The 27,274-nt window shown below is 45.1% G+C and overlaps 1 protein-coding gene across 10 annotated transcripts in view; it reads left to right on the top strand.

The window, feature by feature from the left end:
- TACC1 (transforming acidic coiled-coil containing protein 1) overlaps positions 1–27,274 on the top strand; it is a 93,942-nt gene that overhangs the window by 43,135 nt on the left and 23,533 nt on the right. For 4 of the 10 annotated variants that reach the window (XM_068971725.1, XM_068971722.1, XM_068971723.1 and 1 more), the window contains exons 3-4: positions 22,340–23,264; positions 26,817–26,877. In XM_068971725.1, the coding sequence (XP_068827826.1) occupies positions 22,340–23,264; positions 26,817–26,877 (986 nt within the window). Of the gene's footprint in view, positions 1–22,339; positions 23,265–25,558; positions 25,595–26,816; positions 26,878–27,274 lie in introns of all 10 variants that reach the window. The other 6 variants (XM_068971729.1, XM_068971728.1, XM_068971726.1 and 3 more) reach the window with 3 other exon arrangements.

Below are 27,274 nucleotides of genomic sequence, written 5' to 3'. Positions count from 1 at the left end.
TTTATAATTGAACTTTAGTTTTAAAACAAGCTACAAGGCTTAGCTGATTAATTAGCAAGTGAACTGTGGGTACTGGGTGCCACTCCTGTAGGCCTGAATGGTCAGGGACGGCATCAAGGAGAGACTGGTTTGGGCTGAATGTTTATCTCCCTCGCAAAATGGCGTTTCAGTCTGGCTCATACTTAATTTTCAATTGTCTAAAAGATATGAGCAAAAAGGAAATTAGGGAAGAATGGGGAGAATTTGGCAATCATTTAATACAAGTACAAACGCAGAGACTTTTCACTTTTGTTTCTGATGTAACTTTGAGTGTTTGAGAATTTGTAATTTGACTGTTGCTATGGTGTATTTTTGGTATAGGTTGTATGGTTGATTGGTTTAGATTGTACCTATGTAAGAGTTAGAAGGGAAGTCTTATTAAAATCTGAGCCTTAGATGTTTGATCCTAAGGCTTTGCGCTACTTGTATAAGCAAATATGCAAACATTGAAGTGTTCTAGTCGAATCTGTGAGTGTGGTTCTTCTAGGGACTTAGTCTGGCACCCTTTCCAGGCTCCTACTGCAGGGATTGCTTTATTAGAATATCCTAGAGGTAATGGGACTAATGGGTCTCCCTGGTGGCTCAGATGGTAAATAATCTGCCTACAATACAAGAGACCTGGGTTCGATTGCTGGGTCAGGAAGATCCCATGGAGAAGGGAATAGCTACCCATTCCAGTATTCTTGCCTGGACAAATTCATGAACAGAGGAGTGTGGCGAGCTACAGTCCATGGGGTCGCAAAGCCAGACCTGACTGAGCAACTAATACACACACACGATGCGACCAATAAGGAGCCTTCATGTTACCTGACAGTTCACCCCAGTGGCTCCTTCAACACCGTGTTATTCCAGGTTAATGCTCTCATTTTCTTGGCTCTTTCACAGTTTAAGTTTTTATATTACACTACTTCATATTATTATGAAATGCACTTAAAAAACCTCTGCAGGAGGATACAGTTGCATCCCCCACCCCCTCGCCCTGTATGTTTGTAGCTCTCAGCTTGGAAATTCCCACTAGTTAGTAAACGGGATGAGGTCGTGCGGCTTTGTTGCTTTATTTTATAATAATGTAAAGGAGCCATGTGGGCATCCCTGGTGGCTCAGCAGTAAGAATCTGCTTGTCAATGTAGGAAACACAGAGACACAGGTTCAGTCCCTGGGTTGAGAAGATCCCCTGGAGAATGAAATGGCAACCCACTCCAGTCTTCTTGCCCACAGAGGGACCTGGTGGGCTTCAGTCCATGGGGTCACAAAGAGTTGGACACGACTTAGTGACTAAACAACAGCAACAACAAAGGAGCCGTGTAAGGAGCACCTCTTCCTCTGTGTGGTGCTCCACCCGAGGAGATACTTGGGGGAAGAGTATCATTTTTCCAGCAGAGACTCAGAGAGTATTAAATAAAAAACTTGGGGGCAGGGGCAAAGTCTGCATGCTGGAAATGAATATTTTATTTTAGTAACTGTCAAAGTAGTTATTATTCTTTTAAGGTGAATAGTGAATTCAAGACCTTCTTAAATATTGTGATGATTATACTCACCTCAGACCTGCCTTTCCCAATTTGGAGCTCACTTGAGTCCCAAATAAAGCAGTATAGCTTCCTTTGAGAGCTTCCAACGGTGGAAGTGTTTTCTCTTGTGTATGAGGGGGCAGCCCTGCTAAATTGCATTGCTACCACTTAATTCCCAGGTGGCACAGTGGTAAAGAACCTGCTTGCTAATGCAGGAAACACAAGAGACTCGGGTTCTGTCCCTGGGTCAGGAAGATCCCCTGGAGAACGAAGTGGCAACCCATTCCAGTATTCTTGCTTGGAAAACCCCAAGGACAGAGGAGTCTGGTGGGGCAATCTCAAGGACAGAGGAGTCTGGTGGGCTACATACAGTCCATGGGGTTGCAAAGGATCGGACATGATTTAGCAACTAAACAACAGCAGTGTTCCACCTACAGAATGGATGTCGTCTGAAGCCTTTTAACACATTTAAAGAGCAGTCATAATTTCTTTTTCAAGTGACTAGTAATACTACTTACTGTTCATAGGAAGCCCTAGCAGAATATACCATTTTGTCCCAGTCTTCTGAACTCTGGTGAGTGACAGAAGACCATGGTTTATCTACCCAAAACAGCCGTCTCTGTAGGGATTTGATAACTAGGAGTCGCTGAAGTGTCCAGTAACGGTTTAACCTTGGGCCTGGGAAGGGATTGCAGCTTATAAGTTCAAGGTCTCACCCTCACCTTCACACGTACATGAACCTAATTTCATGGGCTTGCACAAACATAATCAGATCCCCAGGGCCTAGACTGATGATGGCCAGACTTGGCAAGAGGATAGTAATCAAATGGATCTCATTAATTCACAAGTGGAAAAATGTGATCTGGCAGTTCTGTTTAGCAGATCCGGATACTGTCCTGGCCAGTCCTTGTTCCCTATGTCATTGCTGGAAATACGACAGTAAATTATTGATCTCCAGCTTTCCCACTGCAGAATTCCGACCTAACAGATTACCAACTTTCTGTTCCAGCTGCATTTATCGTATGTATCGAATGCAGTTTTTTTCAGCATCTTACTTGGTTTCATAACAATGATGCTCCGAAATAGACCACACATGATTTCCAGTCTAAAAATTGGGAAACGGAGCCTATACTGCTAGTAGTACAGTGGGGTCATAAATTCAACTTTTAAAAGGAAGATTTGTTTATTTGACTGCGGGATCTTTAGTTGCGGCCTGTGGGATCCAGTTCCCTGACCAAGATCTAGCTCTGCGTTGGGAGGGCAGAGTCTCAGCCACTGGACCACCAGGGAAGTCCCATAAATTCAGCTTTGAAGATCACACACCCAGCTTCTCTGCAGGGGATCTATGTATCTCTCTCTCTTCACTGCCTTAGGAAATGACTTATCAGAGGAAATGAAAAGTTCTTAAAATGTTACCAGGACAGAGTATGTGATGGGGGAAAGCATGTTCTTTAGTATCTTGTAAAATGATGTAATTTGAAAAAAAATCAAGAGATTACATCTTTCACACATGTTAACTTAGCATATATGATGTATGAAGGATAAAATGTATTTTAGGAATTTTGAACATCAGAAGCTTACAGTACAATTTAGACATCAAGTCAGAAGGGGAAAAAGTAAAAGCATCACTAGGTAAGCAGTGCTGTTGGATTAAAAACATTTGCTTCCTTTGTGCTCAGCGTCTGCTCATCCGTGAGAAATAAAAAGACACCGGGAACATTTGCCTTCGCTTTGCTTCCCTCTCCACCCGTGAGTCGTGTGTGGGTGAGGAGAGGCAGGTGCGTGGGGGCGTGTGCAGCCTCCTGGGACTTTGCACCCATTTTGGGGTAGAAGGAGGAAGTTCTTAAGAGGCTGGTATTGCTACATAGCTTACTCCTTGGAAGGAAAGTTATGACCAACCTAGACAGCATATTAAAAAGCAGAGACATTATTTTGCCAACAAAGGTCCTTCTAGTCAAAGCTATGGTTTTTCCAGGAGTCATGTATGGATGTGAGAGTTGGACTATAAAGAAAGCTGAGCGCCGAAGAATTGAGCTGTGGTGTTGGAGAAGACTCTTGAGAGTCCCTTGGACGGCAAGGAGATCCAACCAGTCCATCCTAAAGGCGATCAGTCTTGGGTGTTCATTGGAAGGACTGATGTTGAAGCTGAAACTCTAGTACTGCGGCTACCTGATGCAAAGAGCTGAGTCATTTGAAAAGACACTGATGCTGGGAAGGATTGAGGGCAGGTGGAAAAGGGGATGACAGAGGATGAGATGGCTGAATGGCATCACTGACTCAATGGACATGAGTTTGGGTGGACTCCAGGAGTCAGTGATGGACAGGGAGGCCTGGCGTGCTGCAGTTCATGGGGTCGCAAAGAGTTGGACAGACTGAGGGACTGAACTGAACTGATTGCTGCATAGCAGATAACTCTGAAACTGGGTAGTAGCTCAAGCCACTGGATGTTTATTATCTCACATTGTTTTCAGAGGTCTGGAACTTGGGAGCAGCCCAGCTGGGTGGTCTGGCTTGGGGTTCCTGGTGAGAATGCAGTCTCGGTGTTGGCCGGAACCCTAGTCATCTGAAGGTTGACCAGGTCTGGAGGATCCCTCCTCAGCCATGCCTGGCATGCTGGTGCTGGCGGCAGGTGGAAGATCTCAGTTCTTTACTGTGCAGTGGGGCTCTGTCTGGGGTTGCCTGAGCATTCTTGCAGTATGGCAGCTGCGGTGTCTCTGATGACAGCCTCAGAAGCCATACTCTGTTATTTCTACAATATCCTTTTGGTTACCCTAGCCCAAGGGTGTGAATCCCAGGAGGTGGGACTCCCAGGGGCTGCCTTGGAGGCTGCCTGCCATTAAGTTCTTGCTTTGCTCTGTCTCTCTGGTCCTCCTTCTGGCCCTCTTTTTAAAAAATTTTTCTGATGTGGGCTCTTTTAAGAGTCTTTATAGAATTTTTACAATATTGCTACTGTTTCATGTTTTAGTTTTCTGGCCGTTGGGCATGTGGGATCTTAGCTCTCTGACCAGGGATCAAACCGGCACCGCCCGCAATGGAAGGCAAAGTCTCACACACTGGACCGCCAGGGAAGCCCCCTGCCGCCCTTCTTAGGTACAGGAACAGAAGGGCAGGAGCAGCGATGTGGCCTCCGGCCAGGGTTCCCATCCTGCCACAGAGGTGTCTGGTCGCTCTGGAGGCTCCTCTCCTGTTGAACATTCTCCCTCTCCCTCTCTATCCTGCGTCAGCTTCTCAGCTCAGTGTGGGCGGTTGCTACTTTGCGAGAGAGGCAGTTGGTGTTGTGAACACTCTCATAATGATTTCTGGAGGTGCGCGTTGTGGTGGTTTAGCTGCAGTGAAGTTCAGGTCTCTGCAAGGAGGAGCCGTCTGTTAACACGTGCCCTTTCTCCTCTGCTCCTGCTGCTGCCTGCTGCGGACGGGGAGCAGATGACTCTGGGGGGCCTTCCGGGGCTTCTCTCTGTTTGGAGGGGTCTCGGCTCCACTGGAAATGCAGCCTTAAACAAATCTAGGTGGTTGCAAAAATCCAGGGCACCTCCTGAGTGCAAAGAGAAGGCACACCCGTCATTGGCTCAGCTTCCAGGGAGGCTTGGGTTCAGGGCGGGGAGGGCGGACTCCTACTGGTTATGGGCCCCACCCCTTTATCTTAACCTTGGCCTTCTAAAGGGAGGGTTTGGGTCTCTTTCTAAATAAAACAGCACTGAACACTCATTTGGAAATTTGAGGTACTTTCTTCATCCTTAGCACAAAGCTTTTCCAGTTTATCAAATGGCTTTCCAGATTATTCTTTACCTGTGGAGTCTTGCATGTTAGAGTGAGCCTCTCTCAGAAGTTAGAAGCTTCCAGCACCTGGCCCTGACTATTACAAAAACCAAATAAATTAATTATCCCCCTCCCACCAGCTCCTGGGTGATATTTTTGTTTGGTTTTGCGGGGAGGAGGAGATTTAGACAGTTTGTTGTCTGGGTTCGGGCATGGGTGTCTGTGTGCGTTGGTGGTGTTTCTCTGCTGTGAAGTAGTGAGACCTTAACATTGCAGCGTACCTCAGAGGCTGTTCTGCTTTTTCCCGCCTTGACTCATCCACTTGGACCCCTCTCGCCGCGCCCAGGCTCTGGGTGACCTGGGGCCCCATAGTTGTCGGGAACGTGAGTCCTGCAGCCCACACCATTGGGGTCTACCTGGCAGTCCTGGAAGAGGCCTTCTTGTCCTGTTATCCTGTCTGTGGACAATACACTGTGTCCACTTCTACTCCATTTTAAGGCTGATGTCCTGGACTGAGTGGCTAAGAGCATGCATTTATGAAGTATATTTCAACTTTGGGGGAATTCGAGGGACTGGGATCTCAGAGACATTAAACTGAAAAAAAGGTCACATTTTGGACACTTGCCTAAATGCAAATGTGTACCTTATTAACAGTCTTCTCAGATCAGACCCCCTTGTCTCCCTTCTGAAGCCCCGCCTTGGTTCAAACTTGGGAGAGCAGGAGTGGGAGGGAAGACCCTGAAAGGAGGGAGGGAAGACCCTGAAAGGAGGAAGGTCTTCACAGGGAAAGGGTCAAGTGAATAACAGGTGTTCCTCCTGTGGGTAGGAGCGCTGAGTGGCTGTAGCCCCGCTTACTCTGTGTACATTTTTCTATATGAAAGGTTATCAGGCAGCAGGGGGTCTTGTATGTATCAGCTGTCTGCTCAGCAGTGACCCTGCGCTCAGCTCTGTCTTGGGCGCTCAGTTTCTGCTTTGGGGACTCAGGGAATCGGTGGTAAGATCCCTGCTGACCTCAGTCTGGAGGGAGCTGGCTGCCTTCTGTTCCCCAGGCCCCTTGGCCTCCTTGGCTTCCCTCAATGTTTTAGCAGCCAGTAGGTAGTTTTAGCAAAGGAATGTGTGAGGGAGGCAAATGTTAGCAAGAAATAAGCGAAAGAATTTTTTTAAAAAAAACAACCCTACCCCCACCCCCAAAACAAAACCAAAAGCCTTTTGAGTGTGCCAATTGTCATGCCTCTAAGATGCTTCCTATACTTGGTTACATCTGTTACAGGAAAAAGAGTGATGTCATTTTTTTCACCTCTTTCTGTAAATAGAATTTATCTAACACATGGTAGGCTTCCTTAAGAAAAATTTGAAATCCCAAATTGATGTGACGCTGAGCCCTACCAGCTCTCTTAAGTATGGGACACGCATAACAGACTATTTAAAGCATTTTCTGAAGTGCAAGTCTGTGGTGTAATAGAACATGTTGTAGGAATTGCAAGACATGCTTTCTACCCTGTTACCCTCTGAGTCTCTTTGTTCTGTCTCTTTTGTAAGCAGTTTTATTGAGATATAATTCACTTGCATGCAGTTCACCATTTAAAAGGTTTATAGTGTATGAACAGAGTTGAACAACTATCTCATCAACCTAATTTTAAGAATGTTTTATCACCTACCCCAAAGAAATACTGTACCCATTAGCAGTCATGCCCCCATTTTTCTGCCACCCCTAGTCCTAGGCACCTGATAATCTACTGTATGATGTCTCAATATATTTATTTATTCTGGACATTTCATGTAATTGAAATTATACAATATATAGTAGTCTTTTCTGATTGGTTCTGTTCACTTACCGTAATGTTTTTCAAAGTTCATCCATGTTATAGCATATATATTGGTAGTTCATTCTTTTTTAAAATTCTTGATTAATACTTCATTCTCTGGATAAACCATATTTTATTTACCCATGCATCAGTTGATGGACATTTGAGTTGTTTTCACTTTTTGGCTGTTCTGAATAATCCCGCTGTGAACATTCATGTTCAAGTTTTTCTGTGGGTGTACGCTTTTCATTTCTCTTGCTATATACCTAGTAGTGCAATTGCTAGGTCATAAGGTAAACATTTCTAATTTTGAGGAGCTGTCAAACTGTTTTTCCAAGTATCTGCACCCTTTTACATACCCGTCAAGAGTATATGGGGGTTTTCAGTTTCTCCACATCCTAATCAGCACTAGTTATCTGTTTGATTGTATCCACCTTCATAAACATGAAGTGATGTCTCATGGTGGTTTTGATTTGTGTTTCCCTAATGACTAATGATGTTTGGCAGCTTTCCACACACTTTTTGGCTGTTTGTGTATCTTCTTTAGCAAAATGTTTATCCAGATTCCTTGCCTATTTTTCAATTAGGTTTACTTATCTTAAGAGAGTTGTAAAGAGTACTTTATGTTATCTCAATACAAGTCCCCTATAAGGTATCTGATTGTAAATATTTTGTCCCGTTCTGTGGGTTGTCTTTTCACTCTTTCGGTGATAGCATTTGAGGTGTAAACGTTTTTACTGTTGATGGAGTTCAGTTTATGTACTTCGTTTTTGTCATTTTTCCCCCCTGCTTTTGGTGTCATATTTAAAAAGTCTTTGCCTTACCACAGTCATAGAGATTTACTACAGTGTTTCCTCCTAAAACTTAATAGTTTGAACACTTACATTTAGGTCTTTGATCAGTCTTGAGCTAGTTTTTATTCACATTGTGAAGAAGTGTTACAGCTTCATTATTTTGCATGTAGACATCCAGTGCTCTAGCACTATGTTGAAAAGACTTTTTTCCCCCCTTTTTATTTAATTTTGCACCCTTGACAAAAATCAGTTGACAAGAGATGTAAGAGTTGAACTTTTGATTCTGTTTTATTGATCTGTATATGTCTCTTTAAACACACTGTCTTGATTATGGTAGATTTATAGTAAGTTTTGAAATCAGTAGGTGTCAGTCTTCCAACTTTGTTATATTTTTTTCAAGGTTGTTATAACGATTCCAGGTCTATTACATTTCCACATGAATTTTAGGATCAGCTTGTTAATTTTGCAAAGAAATCAGCTGGAATTTTGATAGCGATTGTGTTCAAACTATAGTCAAGTTTGGGACAGATTGTCACCCTAAGATATTAAATGTACATGGAATGCCTTTCCATTTATTTAGATCTTCTCTGATTTCTTCAATTAGTATTTTATAATTTTTATAGAACACATCTTGCACTTCCTTTGTTAAATTTATTTCAAAGTATTTTATTCTTTTTGATATTGCTGTAAACGGAGTTGTTTTCATAATTATGTTTTTGGATTTTTCATTGCAGGTGTATAGAGATACAGTTGATATTTGCATATTGATCCTTCCTGAAACCTTGATGAATTCATTTATTATGATAATTTTTGATGGATTCCTCAGAACTTTCTGTATAAAAAGTTGTGTCATCTGCAAATACAGATACTTTTCCTTTCCAATCTGGATGCATTTTTTTTCTTTCTCTTGCTTAATCAACCTGGCTAGAACTTCAAGTACAATTTTGAATAGAAGTGTGAGAGCTGACATTCTTACTCTTATCTCGTTCTTGATCTTAGGGTAAAAGCATTCAGCTTTTACTATTAAATATGATATTATCTTTTATATTAAATATGATATTAGCTGTGGAATTTTCATAGATGTTCTTTATCAAGTTGAAGAAGTCCTTTTTTTTTTTGGCCACACGATGCAGTATGTGAAATTTCCTCAGCCAGAGCGCGAAGCCATGCCCCCTGCAGCGGGAGCACAGGTTCAGTCACTGGGTCACCAGGGAAGTCAGAGGAAGCTCCCTTCTATTCCTTATTTGTTGAAATTTTTTTTTAAATTATGAAAGGACATTGGATTTTGTTAGATTCTTTTCCCATGTATATTGAGATGATTATATGGGTTTTGTCTTCCATTTTATTGCTATGATATGTTACACTAAATGATTTTCAGATGTTAAACCACCCTTGCATTCCTGGAGTAAATCATGCCTTTTCATGTGTTGGTGGACTTGGTTTGCTGGTATTTTGAGGATTTTTGTGTTGATTTTCAATAAGAAATAATAGTCTGTAGCTTTTTGGTTTTTTATTTTCAGTGATATCTTTGGTTTTGGCATCAGGGTGATATTGGCCTCATGGAATGAATTGGGAAGTGTTTCCTCTTCCTGTAGTCTTTGGATGTTTTTGAACAATTGATATTAATTATTTAAATGATTGATAAAATTTACCAGCCTGGTTCAGATCTTTTTGTGTGTGTGATGGGGAGTTTTTAATTTACTAATTTACTAATTCAATCTCTTTTATTTGTCTTAGGTCTATTCAGATTTTTCTATTTCCTCTTGAGTCAGTTTCAGTCATTTGTGTCTTTTTAGGTTTTTGTCTGTTATATCTAACTTATTAAATTTGTTAACATACAGTTATTCATAGTGTCATTTTCTTATTTTCAAGCAGAATTAATCAGCCCTGCCATGCCTGTTTCACAGGGTTGATTTGAGAATCAGGTTAAGCAGTATGTATGGAAGTGCCTTGAAGACCAAATGACTGTGAAGTAGTGTATTTGTGTAAATTTTTAGTTCCAGGGCACCACAGTCTGCAGTTTATGCAACTTAACATTCCTACTACATTCCCCCTTTGTGAGTTGTATTTCATGGGTGAGATTGTCGACCTTGTTACCAAAGGAATATAAGCTAAGATTGGGCTGGAGGGGAATTACAGTGGTTTGGGGGCCTGCCTCCCTGCTTCTTGAGGGGTGGCAGAACATAGCTTGTACACTTTCAGGATTGGAGGGCGTCAGTGCTGCATTAGGAACTCAGCTCCTGCCCAGCCCCGAGAGCTGCTGGTTCAGCCCCCGATGTCCTCCTCTCTCCTGTAACCTGTACCTTAGAGGCACTGCATTCATTCACCTCACCTTCTCCCAGCTTACTGCTCTGTCAGCAATAAAAGTCATTTTATAATACAACCCAGTGACTTCCTGGAGGCCCAGTGGTAAAGACTGTGCTTTCACTGTGGAGGGCTCGGGTTCAGTCCCCAGTTGGGATTAAACTAAGAATCCTATATACTTGGGATTGAACTAAGAATTCTATAAACTGCACAGCCAAAAATATAAAAATAAAAAAATAAAATACAACTTAGTTGGTTTTCAAAAATGAAGAACTACTGTAGTCTGGAAAGTTCTCTTGCTAAATACAGAGGCAGATTCATAGGAGAAATAACCCACTTAGAAAGGGAAGGCAAGTCCAGAGATGGAGCCGTGGTGATATCTTTTCTGTAAGAACAGGGGAGGTGGCCGTCACATGAGAAAGCGGTAGGAACTTCCTTAAGCTCAACTCCTGACTGTTCTCCAAAGGGGCTTGGAGTGTGGCTCTCGTCTCCTTGACGGGATTATAAACCCCACGTGCTTATTCTCTGGTCACTTCATGCCCGGTGCAGCGCGTGCTACAGGTTCACAGGGCCTGTGGTTGGTTGGCTAGATGATTATCTTAGACGTTATTTTATGATTTGATTTTAAGGCTTCAGGTCCTGATGCAGCTAAGGGTTTAAGCTAATTAAGGAGTGCTGACACTGAACATCTGGTTTGGATCTTTATGCAGGATTTCTTAGTGCTGTGACTCAAGTCAGCTTGGCTCACAGTCATAATACAATTGTCAAACTTCTCTGTCATCGCCAGACCCTCCAAGTTTGTGTTATTTCTGCGTATATCCTCTCTTTGGTCCCGAACCGCAGAGACCCACCCTGCGGGCTAGAGTTCAGAAATCCAGGCCCCAGGGTCTTGGTAACCAGGGGTCCTGTTCTCGCAGCTGTCAGATTCAGCTTTGCCAATTATGAGACACACTGCAACCTGGAGGGTTGTGTGAAACTGTGGGATCACCTCCCCTGCAGTGAGGGAGGAATAGTCCCACCTTTTTGTTTTCGTTGTGGCTGTTCCACGCATCTTAGTTCCCCAACCGGGGATTGAACCCAGGCCCAGGGCAGTGAAAGCACCAGAGGCCTAACCACTGGATTACCAAGGAAGCCCCCAGTCCCACCTGTTTGAATGTCTAGCCCAGGTTGGTCACATGGTTCCATCCCTGCCTTGTGAGCACTCAGAAGCATGACATGGATGGTTTGTTCCTAGACACGGACAGCCCCCTGCTTCCATCCTGACTCAGGTGCCCACCCCCTTCATAGATATAACCCCGTAGAGCGATGTACTTGACTGTGTCCTATTGTAGCATTGACCCTCCACCTCAAAACCTCTCTTCTTGGGCTTGTGGCCTTATTAGGGTTTTCTAAGAGTCGTCCCAGGAGTGAAGAGAAATTGAGTGATTGAAGACAGCTCTAGAATTAATTCAGAGGCTACGTAGCATGGTTGAGCCGTGACCCGCCTGTACCCTCGACCCAGCTCCCACGCCTCTCCTCTCTCCTGCTCCCTCGCTCTTGGTTCCAACCTTTCTGAGCTGTGGTCTCGTCACCTGTGAGATGCGGGTAAGGAACACCTCGTAGGGGTGTTGTGAGTGTGACATAAAGTGCTGAAACTCGCAGCACAGTGTTAACTCTGAAGAATTTTGTCAGGAGGGAGATCCTTCAAAAACAGCCCTTAATAATAATAAATCCCACCCTTCTGTCTTGGGAAGAGAAGGCGGGGTGGGGCTGGGTAGGCTTGGAACAAGAGTCCTGTGTTGAGATGAAGACAGAGGAGAAAGAGTAGAAGGGGATTAGGTTTGAGAATGAAGAGATTTTTGGGCTTAAGAAGGATTCTGGGCCTCTAAATGGGAGGATTGGCTTAATATTAGTCATTTGTTTATACATCTGAAACACTGGGGGGAAATTTAGTGCTTATCTAAGGTTTATTGCCTGAAAATCGTTACACAATGAACAGTCTGTGGAGAAGTCATTCTGAAAGTGAAGCCAAGGTTCTGGTCCCAGTGTTGTCTAGAAACTGGTTTCTCTAATAAGATATAGCCAGCATCTTTCCATGTCATTAACTACTTCAAACACAGTTTTTAATGTTTCACCACAATATGTTGTTTTGCTTTAATCATTGGCCTGGAATCAGACAGCTAGTAGTGATAAAGGTAAACAGTGCCGTGAGGAGACTTTTCCTCTGTTCTTTTTCCTGGGGTATCGGGCACGGTTATCACTGCTGGACGTTTCACAGCGTCTGCCTGGTTTCCCTTGTGAAGTTTCTCAGCCTTGGGTAATTGTGAATCAAGCTGCTTTTTCCATCACTTGGAGACAGAACCTTCATCTTGCTACTAGATAAGACTATATTTCTCTTCTGCCCATGGTCAACCTGTAGGTTATTAGCATACGTAAATATGTGAATAAATGTAAATAGCACTTGTAGTTGAGAGGGGTTTTCTTTTTGACAGCAAATATGTGGTGTCTTTTCAAACACCAGTTCCCTGAGGGCTGGACCCACTGACTGGGTGTCCTTCAGTCCAGTCCTGGTCTGGCAGTAATGCCGAGTTAGCATCGAGGCTGCCCTTGCCTGAGCTGGCAGGCGCATCCCAGGTCCCCAGGCTGCCCACATTTCCCTTCTACTTGGCTGCAGCTCTGAGGGGGCTCCCACAAGCCCCTCTCAGCTCCTATAATTCACTACAGGGACTCAAACAAAATTCAGGAAGATACGCTTACTGGTTCACTGTAAAGGGTGCGGCTGGAAACAGGCGAGTGGCAGAGATGCAGGTCCAGGTGGGGACAGGCACCTCGCCAGCGCCGCTGTGGGTTCACCAGCCTGGGGGCCCTGTGACTCTGACTGTCAAAGGCTTCTTATAACCTGACCAGTCACCAGCTCCCGAGAGTTCCCACCTTCTCCTCACCAGTTTGGTCTTTCCGGTGACCAGCCCCATCTGGACACCCTCTGGGGCCTCCATCCTGAGACACCTCATTAAACTCAGGTGTGATCAAAAGGGGCTTGTTATCAGTTGCATGACACTCCAGTCATCCAGGAAAGTTCTGAGGGTTTTAGGAGCTCTGTGCCAGGAACCTTGGACAAAGGCCATTCTTATTATACTACATCTTCTAGTATGAAGATACGTATAGAAAAATGTTCATCACAGCAGTGATTAGAACGACAAAGGAGTTTGGAGACCCTCAAAAATTGCCTGACTTGGAACTTCCCTGGTGGTCCAGTGGTTAAGACTCTGTTCCCAATTCAAGGGGCCTAGGTTCAGTCCTTGGTCAGGGAACTAGATCCCACATCTAAGAGGTCGCATGCCTCAACTGAGACCCAGCACAGCCAAATAAATAATAAGTAAATGAATAAATGTTAAAAAAAAAAAAAAAAGCAAAATTACCTGCCATGTAGTGTGACTTCAGTGTTACTGTTGTTAGTTGAACAAATGAGTGTGTATTTTAGGATGGAGGGTGGGGGAGGGGCGGGGAGAAATGCCAGGCGATGCCGAGTGTGAAGGAGGAACAGGAGAGAAGAAGTGAGGGCAGGCCCCTTTCCCGCTCTGAGAGCCTTTGCAGACAACTGCACTGGACGCATCTGTTTCCTTGGGCCTGCCTTCCATCTGTCTGTCCGTCCGGCGCTCCCGCATCCTCCACCGTCGCACAGCTGGCTCACCTCTGGCTCCGTCCCGCAGCCTGTGCTGTTCCATTTCTGCCTGAAACCGCCTGCCGTTTGCTTGCCAATTTTACACTTGCTGATATAGCCAGACTGTGATTATCCTTCCCGCTTCAGTTCTTGGAGAAATGTTTTGTCTGGTTGCATCGTGCACCAACACTGTGTTTAAGTTGCTTCTCGTCCTTCTGTGACAGGCTGTGTCTGGAGGTCGTTTTCTGAAACCAGGTTTGAAAAGCCATCAAGCGCATCCAGGCACTGGCGGGGGTGGGATCACGGGGATCCGGGCTTCTGTTCCTCAGCGTTGTGCTGGGGGTGGGAGGCAGAGGGTGCTTGGAAAGAGGGAATTTGTCTTGAACTCTCTGGAAATATGTATTATTGTATGTGGCTGTGGAAAATTATCTTAAGTCCTATTAATTGTAGACACCAAGTAGAAAATAACAGATAAATAAGAGAGAAAAAATAATAAAAATAAGCCATTGTCCCAATTGAAGGGATGAACTATTTAAAAATACACATCCTTCCAAAGTTTTTTCTAGATATTCTTATTTTTTTAATCTTATGAAAAGTGTAGGATGTAATAATAGAAGAGAATAATGAATCTGCATGTATTTATCACCCCATTACAACAGTCAACATTTTACCATGCTTGCTCCTTTTTTTTGAAGGATTTATAAGATGAGACATTTTCTCTAAATATTTAAGTGTGTATCTCTAAACATAAAGATGTTTTTCCTGTTAACCATAAGACTGTTATCATATCAGTAAAGTTAACCTAATTAATATCATCTAACCCGGGCTGCTGTATCTAGGGTCTCACAGAGTCGGACATGACTGAAGTGACTTAGCAGCAGCAGCAGCAACCCAGGCCATGTTCAACCAGGCTTCCCCAGTTCTCCTTAGAATGTCTTTTAACATTGGATCCAAACTAAGTCACATATTGCATTTGATAGAATTAACATCTTTTTGGTCTTTGTTAGTATATTAACCTGTTTATTCCATTCCCACACCATCTCTGTGTGTTCCCCTTAACTTCCCTTGTGATTACATGAGTCTTATTTGTAAACTCCCCCGTCCCCGAGCAAACCCAGTAATCCATGCCTGACTCCCTCCTCCTCTTCTTCTCCACCGTGTTGACTTGCTGGGTACCAGTCCTGCTGGAGGCAGTCTATCTCCTGATGTCCACCCACGACCCCAGCGTCCCCTGCTCGTCTGGTGTGCACACCTGTCTTCCTGGGGCCTCAGACACTGGGCTGCTGCAGGGCCAGTCCAGGCCCTGGGTCCCTGCTGGCTGGCAGTGTGGCGGGCCCTTGAGGGCAGGCTCCTTGGGTTCTGGCAGTTAGTGGAGGTGAGGGGCTCCTTTAAGCAGAACGTGGAGAAATCTCTGTGGACTTAGGTCAGGTTTTGGCTGCCTCCTGCCCTTACTCTGCCCTCCAATCCCAAACCACCTTCCAGAGAAGGATAGTATTCACCCAGGTCTGTTCCTTGGAGGCCTGGCTTCCCACGGGGTGGTCTGTCCCAGCGCCCCTTCCTTCCACACCAGTGCCCCGGGACCACCTCCACCAGCTTTCACCACACGTTCGGTGCCCCTTCGGGCCTGGCCACACACCCCCCAACCCCTCATCATTCCCATCTTAATGTCAACATATGCAGAGCCAGTGAATTGGTCCTGTTTACACAGACTATTGAAATGTGTGTTTTGGTGAGTGTTCCCTCTCAGAGGTTCATTCCACACTTAAAACTGCTTAAAACAGCACTCGAAGCATTCCCTTGGAATGTTCTGGGAGGTGGTGAGCTTCGTTCTTTGATGTTAGGGTATTTTCCCCAGCAGCTAGGGGCCCTTTAAACCTCGATGTGGTGATTGCAGGGTGGATGGTGGGTGGGGAGGCAGTTGAAGTTGTAACTCTCAAGTAAAGAGAGGAGCCCTTCGAGGTGCCCTAAACATGCTGCTGAAATACCGGCTTCTGCTCCGTGGCTTCTGAGGCTAGGCTTTGGCGAAGGCTGTGGATTTTCTTCCCTGGAGAAGGCTCTGATGTAATCTTTCACTGAGTTTCTGGGGCTTCATGGACCCTCTGAACATTTATCTGAGACCCTTTTGTCCTGAATTATTGTACATTCATTTGTTTTCATGTACTCAGAGATTTTGTTTTAGCCTCAGAGTCAGACCTTGCATCCTAGACTCGGATGTGAGATGCTGGTTAAATTTTGAGGTTAAGAGGCCGGAATGTGTGTTGACACAGGAGGCCTGTTCAAATTTTGGTGGATTTATTACTTTACATGTTCAGTATTTGTTTGTTTTGATTTTTGGCCCCACTGCAAAGCATGTTGAATCTTCATTTCCTAACCAGGGATGGAACCCGGGCCCCCTGCAGTGGAAGTGCAGAGTCTTAACCAGTAGACCACCAGGAGAGTCCCACATGTCCAGTACATAAAAACCCATAAAAGAGAGGACTTCCCTGGTAGTCCAGTGATTAAGATGTCACCTTCCAATGCTGGGGGTGCAGGTTCCATTCCTGGTCAGGGAACTAAGATCTGACATGCCTCAGGACCAAAAATACTAAAACAGAAGCAATCCTATAACAAATTCAGTACTTTAAAAATGGTCCACACACAAAAAAGAAAGAGCCGTAAAAGAGACCTCTTATAGCTGAAGCAGAAGTAGTGATGGGCAGATCCAAAAGGAGCTTGCTGACAGCGTTTCACCCAAAAGTTAAAATCTGAGGTGGAAGAGTCAAGCATATTTGAGAAAAATGCCAAAGCTGCAGTGTTAATATACAATGTTTTCTGAGTGGTTGCGGTTCACCTCCTATTAAATGAGGGTATCCATGTGGAAGCAGCCAGCTGAGCAGGTTCTCAGTATCTGCTAGCTGAATACATTTCTGAGTTTCAAAAATATTTTCTGTGCATGGCATTTTCTCCTCTTCTAAAGGGAAACCTTTTCAAGGTTTTTCATACACTTGTATTTGAACCCAGTGTGTTTTCAACATGCCGCAACTACTGCTTAGTCTCTTCAGTCGTGTCCAGCTCTCTGCAGTCCTATGGATTGCAGCCCGCAAGGCTGGGATTTTCCAGGCAAAAATACTGGATGGGTTGCCATGCCCTCTTCTAGGGGATCTTCCCAACCCAGGGACTGAACCTGTGTCTGCTGCAGTACAGGCAGATCTTTACCACTGAGCCACAAGGGAAGCCCATGTTTTCATCGTACCAGAGTGCAAAGCAGAAAGCCAAGCTGTTACCTCAGCCTTTTGAATTTTGGCGTTCTGTGCCTTTTCTTTTAAAAGTATTATAAAGGCGGGGTGGGGGCCGGGGAAGGGAAGATCCCTTTTTACAAGAGACTAGCCTACATCCTGAATAAGCATAAGAGGCATCTGTGTTAGAGCACCCATGGGTGCATCACACATTTAGATCTAGGGGAGGGTGCTTGTTGAAAGAAGAGTTTGATTAACAGCAACAGACGTGGCAGAAGTGGAAATGTCGGTCTATTTTTGGATTTCCTCAGTGTTTGCTTTGAAATCATCCACTGATCTCATCTCTCTCTGTTCACCATGCCGCCAGGCAGTGCCGTGCTTGTCAGAGTCATCCAAACGCATGAGACTCATTCCAGGGATAGAGCTTATCAGCGCCCCTGGAAGGAAGGTTCTGAAGGAGAGCAGAATTTGCGTAAAAATGGAAGGATGAATAGAGGTTAGTTACATAACGGGCTCTGAGATGAAAGCCAGGACTGAAGACCCGAGGTTAGAACTCATGCTAACCAGTGGGAGACCTACCCGGAGCCTGAGGACACTGGCTGTTTTACTTCTTCCAGTTACTAGTGGTGCGGTGCTTGCCCTTTAGGTCCTGTTTTAGGGCAGCCCCAGGTAGGGGGTGTCAGCTGGCACCGGGACGCTTGCTGACGGAGAGTATAAATGCAAATAAAACGTCACTCAGACGTATCACTTCAAGTTAGGTGAGAAGCTTGGGTTTAGCTTTCACATTTTCACAAACTGCCCACCCTGGCTTAAATCATTGAGCTGCCCTCCCCCTCCTCCCACCACCCCCCCTACCCCCCACCACCCCCACCTCCTGCCCCGTGGTGCTCTGTCCTGGTGACTGATGATGCTAGACCAGGCTGGGGCCTGCAGGGAGTGCACTTAGGATGGGCAGGTTTGCCCACTTGGTACCTGCCTAGAGTTGGACAAGAAATGCTGGGGTGGGGGTCTTCTGCTCAGACTGGGGGAGTGAATTCAGATGAGGGGTCTTGTCTGCCTTCCCCTCCCCCTTGCCAGGTGGCATGCTCTAGGATGCAGCGGCCCTCCAGGTGTCCCCAGGTTGTGAAGGCATATCCGTCCTCATCCCTCATCCCTCATGGCCGGTGGACATGGGGAAGGGTGGGGTCTGGAGGAGTAGAGGCAAGTGGAGGGGGGTGGGAAGTGGGAAGGCCCTGCCTTTGCTAATAGGGGAGACTAGGACAGAAGTAGAAAGCTAGGAGAGACTCAGAAGGTGACTCCAGAGGTCTTTCCTCCATCTTTGGGAGGTGCGGGATTGATGGTGAAGGAATCAGGAAATGAAGACCAAATGTTGCCAGAAGGGACAGGGCCGCTGGGCTGGAGACACTGTCCTCTCCTGTCTCAGCCTCACCCTTCCCCTCAACTGATCTCCAGCCTGTGGGGGAAGAACACAGAGGACAGGGCTCCCATGAGAGAGACCAGCCATAAACATTTAGAATGTCTCAATGGCAAGGGGAGATTGGGAGAGAAGTTGTGGAACAAAAGACAGTGTTTCTTTGATTGTCCTCAGCTCCCAATGTCATATGGAAAAGCGGAGCCTCTGTGTTCCTACCTCCTAGGTTAAATCATTGTCCAGATTTTCTCAGACTTGGTCCCATCGTCCCCTCATCTTCTTTTTCTTCTGTTTTATTACTTCAGTTATTTTTAAAACAAATTCCAGATAGCATGTCACAGATGTTTCAGTAAGCATCTTAAAGATGTGTGGACATGTTCTTATGTAGCTGACATTGTATTGTTATTAATAAAGATACAGATGTCATTATTAATAGCATTACTTTTAATTGACAAAAGATACACTTCAAGTTTTTGTTTAATCTTTTTTAGGTTTACCTTCTTTTGAGAGAAAAAGATAATCAGCTTCTATCTAAAAAATTTAGAATAAAATATGCTAAGGCTCAAAGATGAAAGTGTGTAGAAGGGAGATACCGTTCAGTTTTGTAGCATCCAGTGTGACTTTGAAGGTAATGACATGAACGTCATCACTTCAGTTATGTCCCGTACTCATCGCAGTTTAGATTTCTCTGTGCTCACTCACTTCCTACTCAGCTTCTCTGCTTCAGGGTCCCAGACAGCTCTCAGTGTCCAGGGGCCGACCTTGAGCCCCATTCCAACAGCCCCAAGCTCCTTGGCTGGTACCCCCAAGTCTCACTGAGTAGTAGCACCATCCTGTTTCACGAGCGGGAAACGTACATGCCACCTCTGATGCCTCCTCCCGCTTCAGCTCTGCATCCAGCGCCTCACAAGCCTTCTCCATCTCACCTCATTTTCTCAGTTGCTGTGCACGTCTCTTCCCTTCCATTAGCACTGCCCTAATCAAAGCCCCAGAATAACACACTAGCGGTTCTGTTTGTTCCTTTTTTGAACTCCTTCCATCCCTTCCCTGCATTTCAGCTAGAGATGTTGAGAACATAAATCTGATTTATAAGTAAATCTGCTTAAACACTCTCTGTGGCTCATGTAAAATAAGTAGTCACTTTCTGTACTTTGTGATAATAAAGACTTTATTTTTTTCAACTGACTGATGCTAGGGTATGAGCAGGCGTGCCCAAACCCAGCCTGGCTTCTAACCAAGACTGTCACATGTAGATTTTTGCAGCTCCGGGTTTTTGATGGCATGTTTTCACTGTTACTTGTCTACCTACCTCCCATCAGCACAGAGAAACAATCAGTAACACCCTCATCACAGCTCAAATATGTAGAAAGAGATTAGAGAATCTATATGCACACAAGTTAAATTGTCAGTACACTTTAAAATGTTTTTGTTAAAATTCTGTGTGTAAGGCAGTTGAGTTTTGAAATTTTTTATTTTGCAAGATTTCAAGCGTATACGATAGAGGAAATAGTACAATGAAAACTCCAATTTACCCAGCCCTGGATTCAACAGTTACCAAGATTTTGCCACACTGGCTTTGTCTTTTAAAAGAAAATCCTTTTGAAGTATGTTCAATCCGAGATACCACACACTGAGAGTTTTATTAAAAATTCCAGCATTGGGGACTTTCCTGGTGGTCCAGTGACAAAGACTCTGCGCTCTCAATGCAGGGGTCCCAGGTTCAATCCCTGGTCAAGGAACTAGATCCCACATGCTGCAACTAAGACCTGATTCAGCCAATAAAAGTAAATTTTTTTTTTAATTCCAGCATTCAGTTCAGTTCAGTTCAGTCACTCAGTCGGGTCCGACTCTTTGCAACCCCATGAACTGCAGCACTCCAGGCCTCCCTATCTATCACCAACTCCCAGAGCATGCTCAAACTCATGTCCATTGAGTCGGAGATGCCATCCAACCATCTCATCCTCTGTCATCCCCTTCTCCTCCTGCCCCCCATCCCTCCCAGCATCCGAGTCTTTTCCAGTGAGTCAACTCTTCCCATGAGGTGGCCAGAGTACTGGAGTTTCAGCTTTAGCATCATTCCTTCAAAGAACACCCAGGATGATCTCCTTTAGAATGAACTGGTTGGATCTCCTTGCAGTCCAAGGGACTCTCAAGAGTCTTCTCCAACACCACAGTTCAAAAGAATCAATTCTTCGGTGCTCAGCTTTCTTCACAGTCCAACTCTCACATCCATACATGACTACTGGAAAAACCATAGCCTTGACGAGCATTAATAACAGTTAAATATATCTTTAAGAACAAAACAAAACAAAAAAAGAACAAGATATATTGAACATTAGTAGAATATCTGAAGTATCTGTGCAGAAAAGTTTGTAAATGCACTGCCCAGTTCCAACCATAAAGGAATCATGTAAAAAGATGTGTGAGTGCTTTCAAAACCTCTCCCAGTGATACTCAGCTCTTTGATCCTGGATTATGATTAGGAAGTATGACAAGATGGTCATTTCTGAGTTTTTGTTAAATCATGAGATACTATGATAATAACCAGTTTACTCGGTTTTTGCTGCTACTCTATTGTCACTTCAGATACTAAGTCAGGAAAGCACTATCTTAATTTGTGCTTTGAAGAAATACCCTCATTTACACAACTTCTTGGTAGCAGTGTTTCTCCTTCAGTTCAGTTCAGTTGCTCAGTCATGTCCGACTCTTTGCGACCCCATGAACTGCAGCACGTCAGGCCTCCCTGTCCATCACCAACTCGCGGAGTTTACCCAGACTCATGTCCATCGAGTCACTGATGCCATCCAGCCATTTCATCCTCTGTTGTCTCCTTCTCCTCCTGCCCCCAATCCCTCCCAGCATCAGGGTCTTTTCCAATGAGACAACTCTTCGCATGAGGTGGCCAGAGTATTGGGATTTCAGCTTCAGCATCAGTCCTTCCAATGAACACCCAGGACTGATCTCCTTTAGGATGGACTGACCCCAATTAAAAAGGATCTTTCATTTTCACAAATGATTTGAGAGAATTCCTGGCCAGTTGAGAGACAAAGCTTCTAAAGACGTAAAATTTTTTATGATTTGTGTCTTAGTAAAATAAGGACTGTTTGTTCCTGAAACCACTTTGCTATCTCTGCTTTTTCTAATTAGCTTTTTTATTTGCTTCTTTTGGTTTTTACATGTACAGAGAAGTTATTCTCAGCAGACCATGATGAGTGTTTCATTTAATTTTAAAACAGTCCAGTTATTTAAATTCTATCCTGGGGAAGAAGGAATTCTTATTTTTAACATCCAGAGATTAAAATCCATTTGCTGCATAAAATCCAGACCCTGAACCTCTCAGGCAGTGCCTGGGAACCATGTCCATGCCAGATGAGATCCCTGTTTGTGAGCTGTCAGGGTCCAAAGCTTCTTCCAAACCAGTTGTTTTAACCTGTGGAATTTCAGCATAATTTTAATATGCTTTGCAGAGGACCCATGATCTACTTCACCTTTTCTCAAATAGCTCTGTTTGGTATAATTACTATTTGTATAACTTTTTTTTTTGGCCGAAGTACGTAGCATGGGCTATCTTTAGTTCCAGGGACTGAACCATGTGCCCTGCAGTGGAAGTGTGCAGTCTTAGCCACCAAACACCAAGGAAGTCCTAGTACATTATCATGACTTGGGTAATACACAGGCACCCTTTAGAGCGTAGCACCAAGTCTCCCCTTTCAGGCCTCACCACCATCGATACAGAACCTTAGGGATGCTTGTAAAAGCAAAACGGGGAGAGCCTGCCATCTGTCTGCGTGGCTTCGGCTAGTAGAGAAGATTCACTAATGCCGAAAAGGTCATCTGTTAACCGACGGCTTTTGTGTTTTGTTTCAGACTCACAAGAAGAGGACGAAGAGCTGGTGGCTGAAGTGGTTGGAAGCTGTTCATCTGCGGCCGCTTCTCGACCCTCAGGGCAGGAGGCAGCGTCGCCCGCCGGCGGGCCTCGCCCAGTCAAGGATTTCAGAGAAGAGCCCGAACATGACGTGAGCAAGATCTCCGTCGTGAGGCCGTTTTCCATAGAATCCAGGAACTGCGGGGACGTCCCCGGGGCGCCTGGCACAGCCGTGCTCCTCGGCCCAGCCGCGGGCGTGCAAGACAGCGAAGCCATGACCGCCGGCGCCACCCTGGAAGCTGACCCCGGGGCGGGCAGTCCACGTCCAGAGCCCGGGGCTGGCCGGAGCCGCCTGCGGAAGCCGCGGCCCGTGCCCCTGCGGAAGAAGGCGCTGGGCGGCGAGCTCTCGGAAGCGGCCCCTGCCCTGGAGGGTGTGCGTCCCGACGGGGAGGATGGGAAGGCCGGGAGCCAGAAATGTGCCCCGGAGATGATGGAAACGCCAGGCGGAGATGCCCACGACTCGGGGGCCGAGCGGCCGGAGGATGCGAGGAGCCCCCTGCTACAACGCGAGTTCGATTTCGTCGAAGACGCGGAGACCGTGGAGTCCAGGAGAGCCCTCCAGAGGAAGCCTGGCCGGAAACCGGGCAGCAGAGTCATGCCGCAGGTTCATGGAGCCAAGGCGCCACCGGAGCCGGGCCCCGGGGCGAGCCCCACCCTGCGGCCCTGCGGCAGCCCCCTGGCGCGGCAGCACTCGCCCCAGCTCTCCGCCCAGGGCTCCTACTGCTTTGACCCGGACCACTTTGACGAGTCCGCAGATCCCTTTAAACCCAGTATGACTTTCACCAGCGGTGACTTTGGTTCTCCCGCCGGTAATCAAGTTAATGAAATCTTAGAATCACCCAAGAAGGCCAAGTCGCGTTTAATAACGTGAGTGGGGCCGGGCGTGGGCGTTGTGTTCTGTGTCCTCTCCGAGAATCTGGCCACTGCTTTTGGTTTGGGGGGAGGCCCCCCGGGGCAGACACACAGCTTGTAGCCTCTGACGCAGCCTTCACTGTTGTGCCTGACTCTGCTGTGGAATCAGAGATGCCAGAGGTCTCCTTTATAGATGTCTGCCTTGCTTCTGAATCCTCAGCTTATTCAGCTGAGTTCTTTACCCCCTAACCTTGGATATGTTTTTTCCTGTTTTTAAAAAGAAAAAAAAAAAAGAATATCATGAGCTAGGCAGGAAGAGATCTGATGGTTTTCAGAAATCCTGTCTGAGCTGTGGGGTGTCATAGACAGAACTCAGGGATCAGTGCCAGCCACCGTCTGCAGATTCTCTGGATGGAACAAAGCTCCCAGGGCTGCAGGGTGCCCGTGTAGTGTCAGTAACCTGGGGGAAGGGGCATATAGAAGTCTTTTCACTTGAACGGAAAGCTGTGATTCCTGTTGAAAACAAACCTACCACTCAGAGCTACTGTGAATTCTTACATCTCCTGGTCAGACTTCTGGCTCTTATCAGTAAGGAAGTGAGTTTCCAAAAAGAATCAAGAATCTTTTAACCAGTTGCCTGAATCTGACTCACCTCTTTAACAGCCTCAGAATATGAAAGGTCATCTGTTCTTACTCTGTTCTTTGATTGTTAAGTGGTTGCTGAGCCAGACAGGCAGTTAAACAGTTGCCAAAAAATATTGATCAGCTGTCCTCAGGATGCTCTTCTGTGGCTCGGGTTAGTTACCTGTATCTAGTTACCTGTTGCCTGGGGGATGCGATGGCCAGGTCTTTGCCTAGGTGCTTTCTAATATGGGGTCCTCTAAATATCAGTGACCCTACCTCTCAGGGTTGATAAGGGCTCATTGGGAGCCTCTCTTTTAGTCGCTTATTGAAGGTGCGTAGCCCGTGCATTCATGTGGCATAAAACTAAATCCAAAGGGAGGAAAGTTTATCCTACATCTTGTTTTCGGTAGCAAGAAGTACCCTCTCCCAGCCATACTTCCCTCACTTGCTAGCATTTTCCTCCCATTCTGTTTTTTTTTTTAATTTTTATTTTTACTTTATTTTACTTTACAATACCCCATTCTGTTTTTGATGAATTAATTTCTTGGTCTAAAATACCTTATGTATTAAAAAAAAAAAAAAAAAACTCACATGCAACCAAGACTTTTGCCTCCTTCTTTCCACAGGAGAAAGATGCTTGACCTGTTGTGTAACTCTGGGGTTTTATTTAGCAAATTCCATTATTGTAGAAAAGAGTGGAAGTAAACAGGTAGAAGTAGATAGCACCTAGAAGAGAGTTCGAAGTTCTGATAACAGGGTCCTTGTGTGACTTCTTAAAAGATGATATGACTGACATCTCAGAGTCTTCTCCCGTAATATAGACATCCAGTATAAAGACAGTTTAATGCATGGTAAAGTTTCTTTACTAATCTTTTTAATTTTAACTTAATTTTTTTTAAATTTCAAATAATATTTAAATCTTCTTGGCCAAGTCTATCAAAATCTCACTGACTTTGCAGATAGAGGAAGACAAATATATGACATCACTTAGTATGTGAAATCTGAAAAAATGATACAAATGAATTTATTTACAAAACAGGTGTAGACCAACAGACATAGAAAACAGTCTTCCACAGAAGAAAGGTGGGGGAACAGGGATAAATTAGAAGTTTGGGATTAACAGATACACACTCCTATATATAAAATAAACAGCAGAGACCTAATGTATAGCACAGGGAAATAGAGTCACTGTTGTATAATAAAAATGAAATAAAAAATGAAAAAGATCATCCTATGATTGGGATTTTGTCGGGCAAATAAAATAAATTAGGTAAGTCACTTTGAGTGTCTGAGTGATAGACACTGACAGGTATAAGCAGATATATTTTCAATTATATTTTTATTCATGCATTGATTGTCTTTAATCTGGATGACTAGACATTTAAGAGTAAACATACTCAGCAGTAATGTTAATTTTTTTACATTTACAACTATTTGGTTTACTTTTCATCCTTAAATTTGACCATGTGGCATTTCTGAATGTTTCCACCACTCTCTTACTCCTGAGAGTCATTCACTCACTAGAGGTCATATTGACAAATCTGACGTTTATAATTTCTGTCTCATCTCATAGAACTTTGCAGCCTTTACATCTGCCAGACTAGAGATAAATATTCCAGGCTTTACATGATTTTTTTCTCCATCTGTCTGTCTCTTTCCCGTCTCTAATTTTGTTGGTGCATCAGGACTACTGAACAAGTGAAATTTCTCTGTTTTCTGTTGTAAGTACTCCTGCTGTTTCTGGCTCCCTCGGGACCCTTGGCAGTTCCTCCCCCGCCCTCCCTGGACCATCTCCTCCACAGCATGTTGGCTTCCCTTTCTGAGTTGAATCTTCTGATGACTTTTCGCATTTCATTTGCCACTTCATGAGTCAGCTTAGCCTTGCCATCTGTACCCAAAGGCTTGGAGACAGGCCCTCCCACCTTAGGTGTGAGAGCTTGCGTCCCTGGCTTGGCACGCCCCGTGTGGCGCTGTGATGCTGCGTGCTGGCTTGGCCGCCTGGTCATCCCCACGGTGGTTTGAGGAACTGCTGGGCTGTTTAGTGTCAGAAACAGTTGACTTTTTTGATAAGATAAGGCTGCCGCCTCGGAGCACAGGGGATACATTTTCCTGAGTCAGCTCAGCTTGAGTTTGGTAGCAGGGTGACACTCAGGCATTGGGAAAGAAAATCAGGCACTGACGAGGTGGGGGCCCCATATTCTGGTACCATCTATGCTGGTCTTTGTTTTTGTCCCACAAAACGAGAAGAGCTTGCAATTTGGTGATGGGGGTGGGTGGGTCAGAGTGGTGGTATTGGAAGTTTTAGGTTCATTAAAACAGAACGGAATCTGGACTAGTCTTCAGATCACAAATTACATGCGAGTTTAAACATAGCGGGAGGTGTGAGTGTCCGCAGTACCGACCATGATGTTCATTTTCTATCTTACTACTGTGGTAACAGATTGCTCAGATATTTTTATCTTCATATTTTCTGTTGCCCACAGCCCTCTGTGAGCACACAGGTCTGGAGCTGTCTTACCAGACTTCTGTGGCTTTTAGCACAATAAAGAATTTTTAAAGAATGTGGTCCGGCGTGGTAATTTTTCTGGTGACTGTCAAAGCCAGGTGAGCGCGGATCACGTGACCCGCCGTGTCTAGGTGCTGGGGCTGCTCTTGGGAACGCTGTTGCAGTTAAAAACCATAGGGGCCTGAGAGCCAGTGTTTAGCATCCCGCAGAAACAAGTGAGGGGATCACTGAATTACAGTTTTCGCTTGCCCTGTCTCTCGGGAGAGGATTCAGAGGCGCCAAGGTGTTCCCGTCTCTGGCGTGTGGCGGTGTGACTCGTGTGGGGCTGTGCGCTTTGGCTGGTTTCTGCACACACCGCTATCTGCTCCATCTCACGGCTTGGGAGCTTGTCCGTGTGATGCCAAACCAGCCTGGTGTTCTGTTTGTTTTTCCCCCAGGAGTGGCTGTAAGGTGAAGAAATATGAAGCCCAGTCTCTTGCTTTGGATGGGTGTTCTCAGGTAAGTCTGTCCCTTTCATCAGCTTATCTCTTAGACCAGTGTTCCCCATGAGGGTGGTGGCTAATGAAGATTTTTCCAGTGGGATCTGAGTACTCTCTTTAAGGAAGCCGATTCCCAGTCCCTTGACTTCCTAAGTGGATCTGAGAAAGGGCCCTATTCCTTCACAGTTACTTTGTTCCCACTTTTTTTGGGGAAAAGTTCCTTCTCACCCATTCTCTGTCTTGTTGTACTATTGGATATGGAACCTCTGAGCACCAAAGAGGGATTTGAAATGTTGGTGTAAGTTTTAAGGTGATTGACTGCAATGACTGGATAATATATTTTTAAAAGTCAGATGGTTTTCCAGTTCATTGCTTTCCACCAAATAGGAGAACCTGAATTGTCAGCTGATACATGA

Source organism: Capricornis sumatraensis, chromosome 4 (assembly GCF_032405125.1).
Source record: "Capricornis sumatraensis isolate serow.1 chromosome 4, serow.2, whole genome shotgun sequence".
In the NCBI taxonomy this organism is placed as follows: Eukaryota; Metazoa; Chordata; class Mammalia; order Artiodactyla; family Bovidae; genus Capricornis; species Capricornis sumatraensis.
This window is presented reverse-complemented; position numbering and strand designations above follow the sequence as displayed.